Source organism: Corella eumyota, chromosome 1 (assembly GCF_963082875.1).
Source record: "Corella eumyota chromosome 1, kaCorEumy4.1, whole genome shotgun sequence".
Classification (NCBI taxonomy): Eukaryota; Metazoa; Chordata; class Ascidiacea; order Phlebobranchia; family Corellidae; genus Corella; species Corella eumyota.
Window position 1 is genome coordinate 1423860 of NC_137490.1, and position 17530 is coordinate 1441389.

Below are 17530 nucleotides of genomic sequence, written 5' to 3' on the forward strand. Positions count from 1 at the left end.
ACTATTTTTCATTTTAATCTCATTTTGATCCAGAGTGGTTACAACGTCCTCTGGCGGCAAACCTTATTGTTGCTGGGCTACACGACGCCAAAATTATGATTTTTATTAAATTGCTTTTTAGTTATTTTAACAGGCTTTAAAACACTAACAAACACACGTAAACTTTACAGATATAAAGGACTTAGTGATTTTTAATGTATAATTTATTTACTAAAATCGAAATCGGAATATTAAAGTGGTTAATAGTAAAGTGTTAGATGTTTTACAAATCACTTTAAGCCACTTTTATTTTTATAATATATTAATTTATATTAGCTAAGATATCCTTTTTTAACTTTTCTTGTTATAGGTGGGGCTTTAGGTTTTATAAGGTTACAACAAAATACAAAAAAAAATGCATAAAAAGAAATTTGTATCAACAAATCGGAATAGTTTACACAACCTAATGGAGAGTGCTTTAAATGCTCACCGGAAAGACATAATTGATTATTCATTCGGTCACTTAAACATGAACAAGTAAAGTATTATATATTATGTTAAATTTTTAATATTAATAACCTAGCGTATCTGATATTTTTAAAATTTTTATTGACTTAGCAAAACTGTATTAATAAAAGAATTCAAAACTGTTGGCTTCACTACATGAGGTCCTAGGTTCAATCCCCACTGCTCTCTGTTTAGGCTGCAAGGTTGACTTTTCTACATTAAAGATAAAAAACTTAAATAAAGTACCAAAGTATTCTGACAAGTACACAACATTTAAAACTTATTAATCTTTACAGTATAATGAAACCCCCAAAACAAGAAACAGAAGTTCAAATACGCTGGAAAAGCTCAGCTCAAAGCCCAGAGAAAAAACCTTCAAAAGTTGATGTTTTGGATGAAAACAAACTTGGAAATATGAGTGAAGCATTAATGGATTTTAGTTTAGGAACAGAAAGACATTTAAAAAGTAAAGGAAGAAATAGAAAAGTTACTGAAACTGATTCAGATCATATGGTAAGTACATTACCAGTTCTATTATCTTAATAGTTATTTCAAGTTTAATATTGTTGATATATATTTTTTCATTTTATTTATCGTCGAAGTGGGAAGGTCGACTTCACGACCTTAACATAGAGTAACATCCATTACCCCTACCTAGTCTTGAGTTGTCTGTGGCAGATTAATATATTATTAATTCTAATTGCCCCATAATTAAGGTGCTGATCAAGTATTGCCTTCGCACCCAAGGGCATTACGGCATAACAGCAGTAGGGATTAAACCCAGGACCTCTAAGTTATAAAAGCCAAACATAATGACTTTAATATATTTTTCTTGTAGTTTGTTTTATGATATAAAATTGCCACTGGATTCCATTATTTATTTAACAACAAATTCAATTTTGTAGCCTGTACCTTACCCAACACCAGACAAACTTGACAGAAAACTTGAAAAAAATGTTTTTAAAGAAATGGAGAGAATGCTGGTTGATCAAGACCAACATTTTTTGTTTGAAAAACCAGAAGAAACACCAAAACCAACAACCAGAGTTCGATCAAAAGACCATCAAAAATTATTACCACTTGTTAAAAAACCATCAGCAAAAGTATAAAGAGTTTTTTTTTGGTTATTAACTATTTAGTTTGTAACTGTAAATTGTCAATGATAATGTTGTGGTATTCTATAATATCCCAAACTGCCAAAAGCAACTCGAAACTTGGTTGGGTAACTAATGTTAATCTATGTTTAAGTCATGAAGTCAATCTTTTCACACTAAGGATAAATAAATATGATAAATATATATATTAGACCATAACACCTATAAACTTTGGCCATTTCTTAGCTACCAAGGTCTAAAAAGCTTCTACAAATATTGTTACTATATAAAACTAAAAATATTTGATTTTTAGTACAAATATTATAAAAAAAGCTTTAATTTATGAAACCCCTCTATTTTTGTCCCCCTAAATAGAAAACTAACATTTAAAAATGTACATTAAGGTAACATTGTACATTTAAAAACATTGTACATTAAAAAAAATGTACATTAAGGCACAACAACTAAGATAGTAATTGTGAGTATGGTTAAAGTATCGTTTAACTAATTACCATTTTTTAGGTGTATGTTGAGGAGTTAGTTCTTCCAGAAATAATGTTATCGAGTACAAGTATAGCTGGGACCACACCACCTTCTATTAAACTACAAAACAACCAACAAAACAACAGGAAACAGTGGGAAACCAAGAAGTTTGTGACAACTTACCATGCTGGGGTCACCAGAAAGGATCAGTTTCAGAAAATTAAAGACTTTGAAAGAACAATATTAAGAAGGTAAGTTGGAATTTATCTTGGTATTTGGCCAAATAAGCTTTAAAATCATTGAGTTAATATATTTTTCTACACTTTAACTTCTAGGGCTGACACATTGGAGAAACATGTTGGAGATGGTAACAAAGCAGTTGAACATTTGGAACATAAACTTGTTACAAGGTTATTTGAACTTCAACTCAAAAATTTACCCCCTGGACCTAGCTTTGAAAGACTTCAAGTAATTATCCTGATTTTTTACATATAGAAAATTGTTTCGTACTTTTTGATTTTAGTCCACCTCCAGAATTGTGCTTTTGTTTTATTTATGCATTACCTTAAGGTCTTTAGTTGACATCTCACAGCTTTTATATAAAATTACATATATTAATTTGGTTGACATGACAGTTTGGGATAGATTAAAATTGCCCGGTAATTGTGCCGATGATTAAGTATTGACTCAGTAGAAGTTTATATCGTTTATAGCAACCTACTCAAAAGCGCTACAGCATGAGAGCAGTGGGGATTGAACCCACGATCTTATGTAGTGTAGCAAGTGTTCTTACCACTACACCTGCTGGCAAATTATATGTAATACAGCTAACAAAATCAACTACTGTTTACTTGAGCAAGTGTGAAAATATAAAAGTAAAAATTTGATGGATTAAAATAAACAATTACAATGTTTTAGCTTTACTCTGAGATATGGAGTGATCTGACCATGGACTCCATGATATGTGGGGAGATATTGGGAGAAATTAAACAAGAATATGACAACCACTTGACTCACTTATTAGACTCAATGAAGTTCTCAAATCGATCGGAATTAGAGCATTGTTTGAACATTGTTGAGAGTTTTTCTATGGAGGAGAATACAGTGAAGTCAGATAGGTTAAGAGTAGAAGTGGAAGAGATTGAAAAACTTGGAAAAAATGCTTTAAAAAAGTAAGTAAAAAAGCTGTTGATGTTTAGCACCAATTAACTGTATCATAGGGTATCCACCTATATGATTAAATATCATATTACTGAATGAACATTTTACCAATTCTAAGTAGGATTTTGTTCAGAAATTAAAGGGAATTCCAAAAGCAGGGCTACGAGAGTTAATAAAAATGTGTACTTGTTGGTAAAATAGCACTTTTGGGTATGACAGTAAATCTCAATATGGTGGCTTAAAACTTCAATATAAAAGGCAATATTAGATATTAAAACCCAAATGTCATCCAAAATTAATAATTTTTACATTATTCTTACACACATAGTTACATTTTGGTTAAAATATTAAAATGTTTTGCTTATATTAATAGGAATGGTGAATTAAACAACTTGATTGATGAGGAAATCCACAAAATTGAAGAAGAGGAAAGATTAAGGAAAGAAGAGGAAGAAGAAAATTTAAGAAGGTAGATATTAAAACCTTAATGAACACTTTTGTTATTTTTTAACTGTCAATAAAGTACAATAAAGGGTATGTTTGTTTTTATTTACTTCAAAACTTGTTTATATTTAGAAGGTTTTGTTTACTCAGAACAGTTGCTTTTACTATGGAACAACCTGGGCTTTACCACTACTCTCATACTGTAGCGCACTCAGATAAGGCACTATTTACAGTTTGACCTCCTGCTGAGCCAGCACTTAGTAGCTTAATTATCAGACAATTATATTTTATAATATCCCAAACTGTTAAAGGCAACTCGAAACTGGTTGCGGTAACTAATGTTAAGGTCATAAAGTTAACTTTTGTAGAAGTATAATTAAATATAATAACAACTAAATATTTTTTTCTAGAAAAATACCAATAAGAAGAGTAGAGACTAAACTCGCACTCAGAACCCCAGACAGTGACAACAACTTAAAATCAGACAGACATACAACCGAGCAAAGACTGAAGGTAATTGAAACAACATTGTTTATAAGTTAACAATTTTACAAGGTGGTGCCTTGTGCATTGCCACATAAGGTTTTTGGATTAATTCTTTCTTCTTTACTAGTTAAACAGTTATGTTTTTATTCTTTTAGGCTTTAAAATGTGATGTATTAGAAAGACTGGAAGCAATGACAGAATATAAAAACAACCTAAGGTAAATGCCTTTTATTATATACAATAAATATACATATATATTTTGTTTTGCTTTTTTTATCCTTGTTGTAAAAAGGTTGACTTCACAGCCTAAACTTAAAGTAACATTGTTATCCCAATCCCTCATAAGTTGGCTTTGACACATTGATGATGATGATAAATATTTTGCAAGTTGGTTTTTGCTAGACAGGGGTTCATTCTTTTTATTGCCTTATGCGAAAGCGGTACAGAATAAAAGCTGTGGGTATTGAATCCAGAACTTTATACCAAGTGTTCTAACAACTGCATTACTTAGCTAGTAATATTTACCAAACTAGTATACCAAAAGTTTGGAGCATGACAATAAAAAATACTTTGTACATTTTACGTTTACTAGGAACCTTGAATTAAAACTTTTTGTTTTTATGTTTTTTTAGAAACAATTTCGTTCCAAAATCAGATTTACGAAACCTACAACATGCAGTTAAAGACACAGAAGTAGAAATGCAAAAAATATTGCAACAAAATGAATACCTTGAACAAATAAAAGAAGTAATTTATGCCAGTGTTTATAATTACTACTTGATTTAAAATAAAACATTTACATAACTTTGCAAAAGGCATTGTAAACACTTTTAACTTCTGCTGCACAAAAACAAACTGCAGTTTAATTATCAAGAATTGTATTCAATAATATTCCAAACTAGCTAAGTTATTAAATCTATAAAAAGTATCTAATAGAAATAAAGCTTTTTTTTAAATAATGTAACTTTATTTTAGGATCTTTACCAGCAGTTGTTGCTCTCTTGTACAAAACATAAACTGGATGACGATAAAAAAGGGTAAGTACTATTAGTTCAACATTCATTGTGTTTAAACGTTGTACAACAAAAATCAATATTTATTATTTTTTAGACTTATAATGAGCAAATTGGAAGAAGTTGATAACAAATCTTAATATATATTGAAAATATTATCTTGCATATTGCCTTGTTTTTACCTTTTATCTTTAAATATGAAATAAATCTTACACAGACAACTTTTTGTGCCGAGTAAAATAATCAAATGGAAAAGAAGTTTTATTTTTAAGTGTCTTACCTTTAATAGATGTTAGTAAGCTAAATCATATGTAATAGAGCTCAGTAGATGATTTAATATCGATGTATGTTTAATTTATAGCCTTGCAAAATTAATAAAACTGTTGTTTGTGGTGTGTGGGTAAATTATCGCGAGCAAATATTAGTTGAGAGTTGCGACCATATTGCAATAAATAAAATGCCAACCATAGGGCCAGTGGGCCATTGACTAGTATAAATAACGTGAAAATATTTAGGTGTAATAAATAAGGTTTAAATGCAATATCATTGTATTTTAAATATGGTTTGCTACAGATTTTTTTTTGACCAGTACAAAAATAATGTTTATTTTATTAAGTAAAAAACAAAACAGACAAAAAAATGGATATAAAAATATATAAAATATTGTCTCAAGTAATATATCACAGTGTTTTACTGAGGATAAGAATTTGTCATGTAAAAGAATGCATATCAAAATGTAACACAAAATATCAGTTGTTATATAAAAAATAAAACAAAGTTTGTTTGATAACCTTGGATTTGAGGGCTTGAAATGCTTTATATGATAAATAAATTTGTTGTTTGTAAACTAATATTACTATTGAACAAGAAATATGGCAATTACTAAAACTGGCTTTATTCCATATAGAAACAACATGGCTTAAAATTGCAAATTATAAAAGCTTGCTATACATTTAATAAGTTGTTTTTAGTTCATTTAAAATGACCTTAATTCTTGGTTAGCAGATAACCTGGACTTTTTTTTGTCAAAAATTTAATTACTATTGGTTTTTGAATTATGGCTTAGTAAGACTTAACAAAGATAAGGCTTTATAGCTTTATAAAATATTGTATAGGATAACAATATGGCTCAGTTTATAATATAATAAGTAGTTGCTCAAAAAATATTGGTCTAAGGCATAGTTTTTAAAACAAATTTTGCTAACTCTACATACATGGCTTCAAATCTTACAAACAATTGCCAAGTAACAGGAGCTTTAAAGAACAATTTTAAGAATACCAAAGCTTTTTATAGTAGCCATCTAGACTTCCCAGGATAACAACATATTGTTCTAGTAGTAACCATAGCTTTGTTAAAGTTTTTCATTTTCTTTGATGATGAACTGATGGAAAGTTAGACTCACTATGATGATTGTTTGTAGGTGAAGGACTCTGAATTGCAAAACAAAAATCAAATTTGATGATAATAAATGAAAATAACATTTGGATATAATGGAGCTTAGTGAACAAGGTATATAAACCACCATGAGGTCGTTCAATCCCCACTGATCTCATGCTGTAGCGCCTTGGGTAAGGGCATGAGGTCCAGCTGAGCCAGCACTTGATCAGCAGTATAATAATCGGGCATTTATAATTTATAATATCTCAAACTGCCACAGGCAACTCGAGACCGGGTCGGAGTAACTGATGTTACTCTATGTTTAAGTCGCGCATTCGACTTTCCCACATCGAGGATAAAGATATATACAAAAAAATGTATATATATGTATGTTCAATTTATAGGCCTACAAAATAAATAAAACTGCCATTTGTGGTGCACAGGTAAATTATCACTGGCAAATATTAGTTGAGAGTTGCAACCATATTATGTCAAATAAAATGCTGACTGTATGGCAAGCTGAATAGCAAAAATAGATAGGGTTTCTTTAAAAATAATTAATCTTAAATAAAAGCAATTGCACTCACCCTGCTCTTCTGTGCATGTTTACTAGTTATATGAGGGTCAAGTGAAGGAATGGCCATCAACATGGTCTTGTGCTTGGTTTTCTTGGCTTTGGGTGCTTCACATAAATTTAGTTAGATTAGAATGGTAAGAAGAATTAGGTACTAATAATTTTATTACATCTAACAGACTTAAACAATAAATTGCAGGCACCAAAAATATACAATGTTTTACAAATTATTCCTATGACCTACAACTTTAAAATTAAATATTTTCTAGAAAAATTAAAGGTTTTTTTATAGCATGGTAATATCAGCATTTAATATAATAATAACATAGTAAAAATAAATTAAAAAATCTACTCCAGTAAAGTTGTTTACATTTTAAACAATCCTAATGCTATATTTTTATTTTCATTACAACTAAAAATGTAATCTTTAATATTTACGATCAATTCCTGAAGTTTTAAGATGATCTCTTTCTTGTAAAACTCCTAAATAAGGTTTCTGTCCCAAGTCAGGTAAGTGGGTTGTCAGGTTGTCTGGCTTTGAATCTCTATAAACAAAAACATAATTTTTTATATATTAATTTATCCTCAATATAAGGCCTGGGACTTAAGAATTGTCATAGAATAAATTTCATTATCTTTTAAACAAAGTTTACAATTTTTTTGATAATATAAGTTTTAAAATAATTTACCTGTGAGATTTATCTTTAGTTGTATGATGATAAACCTAAAAATATAAATATTTTATGTTACTAAAAAACAACTGCTAGAACTTAAGTATTTTGCATAGAAATTAAAATAAGTACAATCAAAAGATATCACTTATTTTGGATAGACCTTATTACAATAATCAACAAAAGAAATAATGATAAAACTAACACACCGATTTTATATTTTTATCCTCGATGTGGGAAAGTCGAATGTGCGACTTAAACATAGAGTAACATCAGTTACTTCGACCCAGCCTCGAGTTGCCTGTGGCAGTTTGGGATATTATAGATTATAATTTTCTGATAATAATACTGCTGATTAGGTGCTGGCTCAGCAGGAGTTTATACCGTTTATAGCGCCTTACTCAAGGACGCTACAGCATGAGAGCAGTGAGGATTAAATCCACCACCTTATGTGTGGTGTAGCAAGTGTTCTAATTACTACACCACGCTTCCGGTCAATAAAATAGTTAAATGTAACAAAAGTTTGTTTTATTAAAGAAACAAATCAGGAAACTCAAACCTTTCCCTCCTTCTTTTGTTTAGGGGATTTATCTCGATATCTTCTGTCCTCGTTGTTCTTATGTTTTGAATCCAATGTTCTGACAAAAATATTTAACAAAAATATTAATGTTTTTTTCTTTATTCTACCAAAACAAATATATAAACTTGATTCAATTCGAACATACTAAAAAAAACATTTTGTCAAGACTTTTACTGTTTTACAACCAAACTCATATTTGAATAATGAAGCTTGGTTCATGATATATATCCAACTAACTTAATGGCTTTTAAAATAATAAAAATGCTGGTGAACAGGTAAATTATCATGGACAAAAATTAGCTGGTATTTATAGCCATTATACACAGCCTTCAAAAAATAGCCCTTATAGTGAAAAATTAACTGGTAAGAAGTACTATTATAAATACAAAAATATTTTTTTAATACATTTTTAAGCCCACATCACTACTAGATTGCTTAGCCATAGAAAAATCATCATTATTAGCTCCTGAAGTCCACAAGGGTAGGTTATTGCTTGCCTTTTCTTCCTTGTGTCTGCTGTAGTGGAATGCCATACTACTGCTACCTGTAAACCATAATAAAATAAAATGTATATTATATTTTTTATTATATACCGGCAGCGTGGTGTAGTGATAAGAACACTTGCTACACCACACATGAGGTCGTGGGTTCAATCCCACTGATCTCATGCTGTAGCGCCCTTGAGTAAGGCGCTATAAACGGTATAAACACCTGCTGAGCCAGCACTTAATCAGCAGCATAATTATCAAGCAATTATATTCTATAATATCCCAAACTGCCACAGGCAACTCGAGACTGGGTCGGAGTAACTGATGTTACTTTATTTTTAAGTCGCGCATTAGACTTTCCCACATCTAGGATAAAGATATATACAAAAAAAATAATGTGTTGCTAGAATTTAATGTGACATAGTAGTTAATGTTCTGGACAAAAAAACATAAGGTTCTGGGTTTGATTTAATAATGTTCGTACCATAAGGTAAGGCTAAAACAGTGTTTATTCTGCTATAGTTAGGGCATCAATTAGTTAGATTAAAACTTCAACTCTTATATAAGACTTTAATACCGGGTACCTGCAGGGTTAGTGTTGAATGAAACATGTTGGTTGGTTGGAATATTCTTCTTGATGGCTGGATGGGTGATTGAGGTTGCACCTGACATAGACATCATCATCTTCTCAAAGTGAGAAGTTTTGTCGGGGTACATGTTCTTGTCGAATGAACTCTAATACAAAATAAAGAATGTTTTTAAAAATGGAAAAATAAAATTTATAGAACTTATGGTGCAGAAAGAATAAATGGTATTAAGTTGGCCTTGCTTTTTTAATATATTGCTGAGCTAACATCCGTGCATTTAAGAACCTGTTAAATTTATATTGGGCACAGAAAGGGCAAGTATTGTTAATGACTTAAAGACACCATACCACATTTAAAAACTAACCAAGACCTTACATAATAAAGACCAATGCTTACAAAGCTAAGCTGCTGGTTTATATGATTAAGGTTAAATAAATAACAAAACCATTACACAGAAAACATTTTCAAAAAACCTCAGGTCTACAATCACACTTATAATTAAACAACAATTTTACCTGCAAGGAAGATAATTCATTTTTCTTTAACTGGGAGGATCGGTCAGTTTTGTCTTTTTCAAAACTTCTAAAAAAGCAACAACATTTGTTAACAAGCTACAGGACAATAAATAAGCCAAACAAATAAAGAATTTTAAATCTATGTTATCGAGAATTAAACTCAAATGTTTATAAATGTCCTTATATCAGCAGTGAATTCTACTTCAAGTTAAAAAATATAAAAAATGTTTTTTCTTACTTGACAACAGCACCTCCTAGTTGTTTATGTTTAAACATAGAATGCGGTGAAGCAGTCGAATTTACAATTGACAAATCTGGGCTATCCCTCTTTAAAGATTCAGTTAACGGACCAAGTGTCCGTGGGTCCATATTTCTTGAGTTTTTTTCCAAATTTTTTGGGGACTTGTGAGGCTGTTTTTCCAGGGCTTTGGGTGATTTTTGAACCTGTTTCGAATCCAAGTTTTTGGGTGATTTTTGGACCTGCTTATAGTCTACATTTTTAGGTGATTTTTCCTTGTTTTTATTTTGTTTTTCCAGTAAATTCGGCGGGGTAATTGTTTGTAATCTTTCCGAGCTTCTGGTTTGTTTTTCTTTAGTAATATTCAAATCAGACGAAGTTTTTGTGACCACATCTTTTGGAGTTTTCTGTTTTAACTCCTGTTTTTTCTCCAATTTCAAGTCATTCGCCCTTTTCTGCGAAGGAGGAGTTTTTAAAATCCCGTTCGAATTCGTGGTTGGAATAGCTTCAATCGAAGTACGAGGCGAGTCTTTATTTGAATATTTCTGTGATTTTTTTGCTATATTCGGCATACTGTCAATGTTTTTTTGTAACTGAGCGTTCTCTGTTTGTTTTAGGATAGATTTGTGGCTGTTAGGAGGAGTTTGTTCACGTTTTCCTGATTGTTTTAGTGGAGCAACTGATGGTAGTTGGTTCTCCGTGTCAATTTTTGTGTGCGATTTCTTTTCCTAACATAACATTGGGTTTAAGCATTTTTTAAGGTAGCTTAATAAGTATTTATTAATATAAAGTATATTGTAGCCCTAAAATGAACTTGTAAGTAACAAATTTCTATTTGAATTTTAAATTAGAAAAAAATAACAGAATTTCTATTATGACTATGCAAAAAATCTAAAAATACAATATTTTTTAGGCTGATATTACACACCCATGTAGTAGTTTTTAAACCCAGTACAGTTTAAACTTTAAAGAATCACAAGTTTTAGAGTGTATTAGTTTTACCTTAACTGAGTTGTTTCCACTTTTGTTTTGGTTGGAAGTGGAATTAATATTTGTTTTGTTCGATTTGGTTTGGTTTTCTTTCTTAGGTGAAGGAGTGTTTATTTTCTGAAGTTGTTTGTTCTAGAAATAAAATAAGCAAGAGTTTAATATACTGTTAATAACCTTGAAATAAATACAAAGTCTGTATATATGCTAATTTATAATTGGTATATCTCATATTTATGCAATAAATTAATTGCTAAAGTAGCAGTGGAAATCGAACCCACAACTACATTTAGTCATGTCCATTTAAGGGAGGTAAATAACTACTTGATTCAGTCTTATATAGTTACAATATAAACCTCTTAAACAAGTTTTTGTTACAAAATTTAAATATAAGTCGCTTAATACTAATGTAGCTATGTTTTCTATTAATACTCACAGCTAAGTTTTTGTGATCAGGTGAACTTTTGTTGGTTTGAATGATGTTCACATCTTTATTATCTGCAGAGTTATTCTGTGCCAACTCCTAAAAAAACAAATTTATATGACTAGTGTAAAATAAAACCCAACCTTACAAACTAAACAAATCAATAACCCAACCTTATTCAGGCTTACAAAACTTAAGGTAAGTCATTTAATTTACTAACTAAATTTTTTAAGTTAATTTGCAAAAGTTAATTTTGTTTTTAACCCTATTGTTTGTTAGTAACATATAGTTTTTGTAAATGTGATTACAGTTATCAACACCGTACGTAAGTATACTAAAACATTTATATTAACAGTGAATATTATACCCAGTTCTTTCAACCATTGTAGGCAGAATTTAAAATATTTTAAACTAAGTCAAACAATATTTTACCTTTAATTTCTTTTTCCTTTTTTCTTGCTCTTTTTTCTCAATAGCTTCTTTCCTTGCCAACAAATTGTTGGCGTTATCTTTTGATATTCGGGCTCTAAGGTCAGGAATCACCTGGAATATTATTAAGCAAAGTGTAAGGGTTTAACTTTAGTACAGCTTGTAAAAATTTTACAAATTAAAATAATGCTATATTTATATTAACAGTACAGCTAAAGTATAACTTCGCGAAACAAGGTAAAATTATATTTTGGTAAGAACACCATTACAAGAGTGGCTTAGTGGTTAGAACACTTGGCTTTACTACAGAAGGTCATAAGTTCAATCCCCACTTCTGTAATGTTAAAGTGCCCTTAAGTATACAATAGTTGATTTAGATTAAAACACATTGTATTTATTTTAAAACTAGCTTTATACAAGGCTTTGCAACAATTACTTGTATATTAATTTAATGATGTTTTTGTTACCTTTTCTTCAAATCCATCTTTCTTGAAGTATTCATGTCTTAACAACAAAGAGGAAGAAGGTCGGTCGTTAGGGTCAAGTCTTAAACATTGCTGTAAAGCAGTTAAAAATTTTGTAAGTAATAAAATGTTAACAATACCTTAAAACTGGTTTTAAAGTGTTGGGCTTAACTTGTAGAATTGTATTTAAAGTACTGGTCGATAGCTTGCTCTATGAACTTTAATTGTCGTAATACAAATATATATCATCCACTAACCTACATTATATATTACACAAAATTCAAAAGGAAATGTTTTTGTAAATATCATGATAAATATAGTTTAAAATTATAGGAATACATTTAACGTAAACCATTATATTTGGCCTTAACTATCTAAGCAAATCTAAGTTTATGTTACTTTACTTTAGCATTACAAAAAAAAAACTGTTAATTATTTCAAACCTTCATTAGGTCAAGAACTTCAGATGAAAACTTTGGAAATTTTCTCTCTAAGGGTTCGATGTCTCTTACATCAGGTAACCTCATGCCAGCGAATAATGGATTCCGTTGGAAGATTTCACGATGGCGAGGACATAAGTTACCTGATAATTCAGGATTTTAGTTACATGTATACATTTATTTTAAGCATCGTAATGACTAACATGTGTAAAATTTTAATTTTAACATGTGATTTACTTTGAATTAGATAATATTTTAAATGTAGATTTTTTGGTATTTAAAGCAAAGATCAATTTAAATTTGGGGTTGTCTAGTTAAAATATTAGTATAACAATCTATGCATGTTTTAAATTGTAATAAATTTCTAAATTATGGTTTACTACTACACATCTTTGTTATAATGATTGGTTAGTAATCATGGTAGTTAGATGTAAATACTTTAAGAATGGGATGTGTTGTTAATACTAATATTTAGTTCTACAAAATCACAGAACTAATTAGGGTCCAGTACATTCTACTTTCATTGTAACACAAAAAAAGTTTTCTATTCATTGGAAATCAACAAACAAAAGTTTTTAACACACTGTGTAGTTCCTCAATAAAGTCATATCTTATGACATAATAAAGAAATAACAAATTCCATTTTCAATAAAACAAATAGGGATTATTATGGACAATATTATTGGCCTATTTTAATTTAAAATTTTACACATTTTCTTGAATATATAGGCTATATAATTGAACTACAGAAAACATGCAATATCATTATTAATATTAATTTATATATATATTAACCACTACAATTGGCCAACTACTAAATCAATGGTATTAGTTAAGTTTTACAACAAACAAACTTGAATAAAGTATTTATGTCAACAAGTTTGTGGACATTTCATTAAGTTATATTGACTTATCGTAAGGAATTATATTTAACCCACAGCTGGTCATATTGTTTTGTCAATAATAAAATAAAACAGAAGTTTCGTTATACTTGCAATGTAAACTTTAAAAACCCCAAAAACCACTTTATTAAAACTTTTTAATATTTTTAAATCAACATAGCTAAGAGCCATACGGCCCACTAAAGTTGAAGCTATTAATTTTGCAAAATAAATTAAACAAAATTCCAAATATTAAAACTAATAAAAGTCTAATTAATCATATTAATATAAAGTTGACATGTTCATTAAATAAAAGTAGTCCAAATTTTAAGATATTATTATTAAAAAATCAAATATTTGGTCTTATTTTATTAATAACTAATATGATACTATATGTCATAAGTTTTATTAAAATGGAATTGTTTATTACATTTACTAATACCTCTAGCTAATGCATATGACATGATATTATGTCAACTACATATATTTACCACCAAGTTATTAAAATACTGTCACAAACAGATTTTTTCTGCAAATTAAATTAGTTTTTGTGTTGCAAAAACCTGGTTAATAATTTAATTTATTAAACATAAACAATAATGTTAATATGAAACAAAGTATAAGCAAAAACACATTCCACACTATTTATTAATTTAAGAAATAATGTTATTTCTATATACCCCTTTAGGAAAATAGGCTATGTAATTTATATATTTTGTTGGACAAAATATTTAAATTTCACCAGAACACCCTATTTAAACAAAAAAACTATAAAATCATCACTAAACAATTTTATAGGCACACACTGTAAAATGAGATATTTTTATAAAAGGGTAATTTTTATCTTTGTTCTAATATGACAGTAACAATGGTAGTAAAGTTTTACATAAAACCTTAAACAACACTACACCACCAAATATATTTGTATTATACAACCCTTCTATTACAATAAACACACCACATACTTAGAACAACACTGGTAGCAGGTTGTAGTGGTCAGATCACTTTCTACGCCACATAAGGTCCGGGGTTCGATTCCCAGTGATCTTGTGTTGTAGCGCTATTGATTAAAACGCTATCAAGGGTATAAACTCCTGCGGACCCAGCACTCAATCAACAAAGTAATTAACGGGCAATTATCATCTAATTCAAACTGCCACAGGCAACTCGAGACTGGGTCGGAGTAACTGATGTTACTCTATGTTTAGGTCACGCATTTGACCTTACCGCATCAAGGATAAAGATATATACAAAAAAAAATATGACCACAAAACTTAACACTACTCCACACCACACAATAACCACAACACCAGTACTACAAACTTACCAAAACACTTGATAATATGATAAAGTTGGTCAATATCAGAATCACCAGGAAATAAGGGATCTCCGGTTAACATTTCTGTTATCAAACAACCTACTGCCCATATGTCCACTGCCCTAGTGTGGAGATTTAACTTATTTAACATTTTTTTAGGACAGAATAAAATATAAAAATAAATGTTGATAATGTTTGTAGCGTGTTTTGTGTTTTAGTGTAAAAGTTAATTAAAATTTGGGATTTAAAAAAAATGTTCGCCATTAACCATTTTTTTACAAACAATAACCTTGAAGACTATATTAAATCATCACTAAACAATAAATAGTAACACTAGCTTTTCTAAATTAAAATAACTGAAAACACTACATTGTTAAACATCACTTGTACAAAACTCAAACTATTCTGTGTTTAAAACCCATCTTTACTAACAATCTCATTTATAACATTTATTACTTTATGCTTTCTTTTATTTACCTTACAAAATCCAGTACTTTTTTTAAAAAAACTCTAAATAAACTTATTGTCACATTATATATACTAGTTTAAAGCCTGCCCTACGGTCAGGAATTTAATAAGGTAATATAGTTGAAATTTTCAACTAATCTTTAGCTGTGACAATTTACCTGCATGACTTTAAATTGAACTCACATTTGTCCACTAAGCTTATATATATATTTTACTTACCAACACATTTTAATATTCTGTTCAGCTGGTCGATATCTGATTTGCCTGGAAAGATTGGATCCCCATATAACATCTCACCAACTAAACAACCTATTGCCCAAATATCTATAGCTCTGTTGTACACATTTAATGTAGTTAACTTAAAAATAAAGAAAATTTTAATAACTAAAGGCTACTATTCTGTTTTTCCTTACTTCTAAATACTTTTTATTCCTGAATGTTTTAAAATTTTTACTAAGTCTTATTAATAAATTGATATTAACTTACTTAGTACTTTGTATTTTATTTTATTGCTTTTTGTAAAAAAATGTATAAAAAAAAAGGATCAAGGTTTTAAAAAAATTAAAGCTCAAAGTTTATTAATTAATAAAAAAGATTATGTTAAGCAACTTTTTAGAAAAGAGTTTGTTACCTTCCATATTTGGTGTCGCCCACTAATAATTCAGGTGCTCTGTACCACCTAGTGGCCACATAATCAGTGTAAATTTCTCCGGGTGCAGCTAAAGTCCGGGCAAAACCAAAATCACAAATCTTGATTACTCCACTGCGGGAGTTTAAAATGTTTTCTGGTTTTATATCTCGATGAATAATCTAAGAAAGTAACAAAGCTCAAAAATACATTTATATTTTAAACATATATTTTTAAAATTTTTTTATCCTTGATGTGGAAAGGTTGACTTTACAACCTAAACATAAAGTAACATCTGTTACTTCGACCCAGTCTCAAGTTTTCTTTGGCAGTTTGGGATATTATAGATAATAATTTCGTAATTATTAAGCTGCTGATTAAGTAATGGCTCAGCAGGAGTTCGTACCGTTTACAGCATGAGAGCAGTGGGGATCTAAACCAGGACCTATTTGGTAAAGCCAAGTGCTCTATCCACTAAACCACGCCGCCGGTAAAAAGTTAAGTTTAAGTTATCTTAGTTTGATTGTCTATAACATCATAAAATTAAAGTTTCTATTACTTACAGCAACATACAGAAATATTAAGGAAAAATCAATGCAAAAATTGGCTTTAAGACTTACATTGTGGCTGTGACAAAATTCTACTCCACGTAAAACTTGCCAGAGTATTTTTCTGACAGTCATTTCACTTAATCCATTTGGATATTTTTCCAAATCATCTAGAACAGTGTGATCAACATATTCAAATACTAAGTATAAGCGTTTTCTCCGCCTGAATACTTCAATTAAATTTACTAAATTTTCATGTCGAAGTTTCTAGAATACAAAATAAATTTTGGATAAATAAATTATTACAATTAAAAATCTTTAATTAAAAAAAACACTATTAATGAGTAAAATTTGTTTGTGTTTATATTTACCCTAAGCATTCGAACTTCTCTCATGGCAATTTTTTTTACCATCTTGTCATCTTCACTTTCCAGAAACTTTTTAATGGCAACAATTTGCCCGGTTTCCTTGTGTTTACATTTCATAACCATTCCATATGATCCCTCACCAACCATTCCCAGGTTGTCATACTTCTCCATTTGACCTTTTTATTTTATGTTACCACATACTTTAATATTAACGCAAAACACCCTCCTTTAAAAAATTAAGTTTTACCAAAAAGTTAAAAAGTTATTTTTTTATAGTTAAGATATTAGCTTGTAAATTTAACATAGAAGCTTAAGTAGTCCTCAACTTAAGGTGAAAAATATAAAATCCCATATGATTAATAAATTAAATATTAGGT

The 17530-nt window shown here is 29.5% G+C and overlaps 2 protein-coding genes across 3 annotated transcripts; one reads left to right on the forward strand and one right to left on the reverse strand.

Moving 5' to 3' along the window:
• The first annotated feature begins 356 nt into the window (after positions 1-356).
• Positions 357-5402, forward strand: LOC145760266 (uncharacterized). Of its 2 annotated transcripts, XM_082574140.1 has the most exons (12): positions 357-516; positions 783-999; positions 1392-1589; positions 2103-2314; positions 2399-2531; positions 2982-3235; positions 3598-3693; positions 4079-4181; positions 4310-4371; positions 4787-4901; positions 5130-5191; positions 5265-5402. In XM_082574140.1, the coding sequence occupies exons 1-12, from the start codon at positions 395-397 to the stop codon at positions 5305-5307; spliced, it is 1617 nt and encodes a 538-aa protein (XP_082430266.1). In that variant the 5' UTR covers positions 357-394; the 3' UTR covers positions 5308-5402. The 2 variants fall into 2 exon arrangements, with proteins under 2 accessions (XP_082430266.1, XP_082430272.1); XM_082574146.1 differs by lacking the exon at positions 1392-1589.
• Positions 5403-5751: 349 nt separating this feature from the next.
• On the reverse strand, positions 5752-17374 carry LOC145740712 (uncharacterized). The gene is made up of 18 exons (XM_082558543.1): positions 17157-17374; positions 16858-17052; positions 16241-16419; positions 15151-15263; positions 12946-13085; positions 12506-12595; positions 12042-12152; positions 11622-11708; positions 11201-11320; positions 10199-10926; positions 9961-10027; positions 9443-9593; positions 8776-8914; positions 8350-8428; positions 7809-7843; positions 7558-7664; positions 7133-7227; positions 5752-6598 (listed from the first exon to the last, which is right to left on the reverse strand). Exons 1-18 carry the CDS (start codon positions 17322-17324, stop codon positions 6530-6532), a joined length of 2673 nt encoding a protein of 890 aa, XP_082414669.1. The 5' UTR covers positions 17325-17374; the 3' UTR covers positions 5752-6529.
• Positions 17375-17530: the final 156 nt, after the last annotated feature.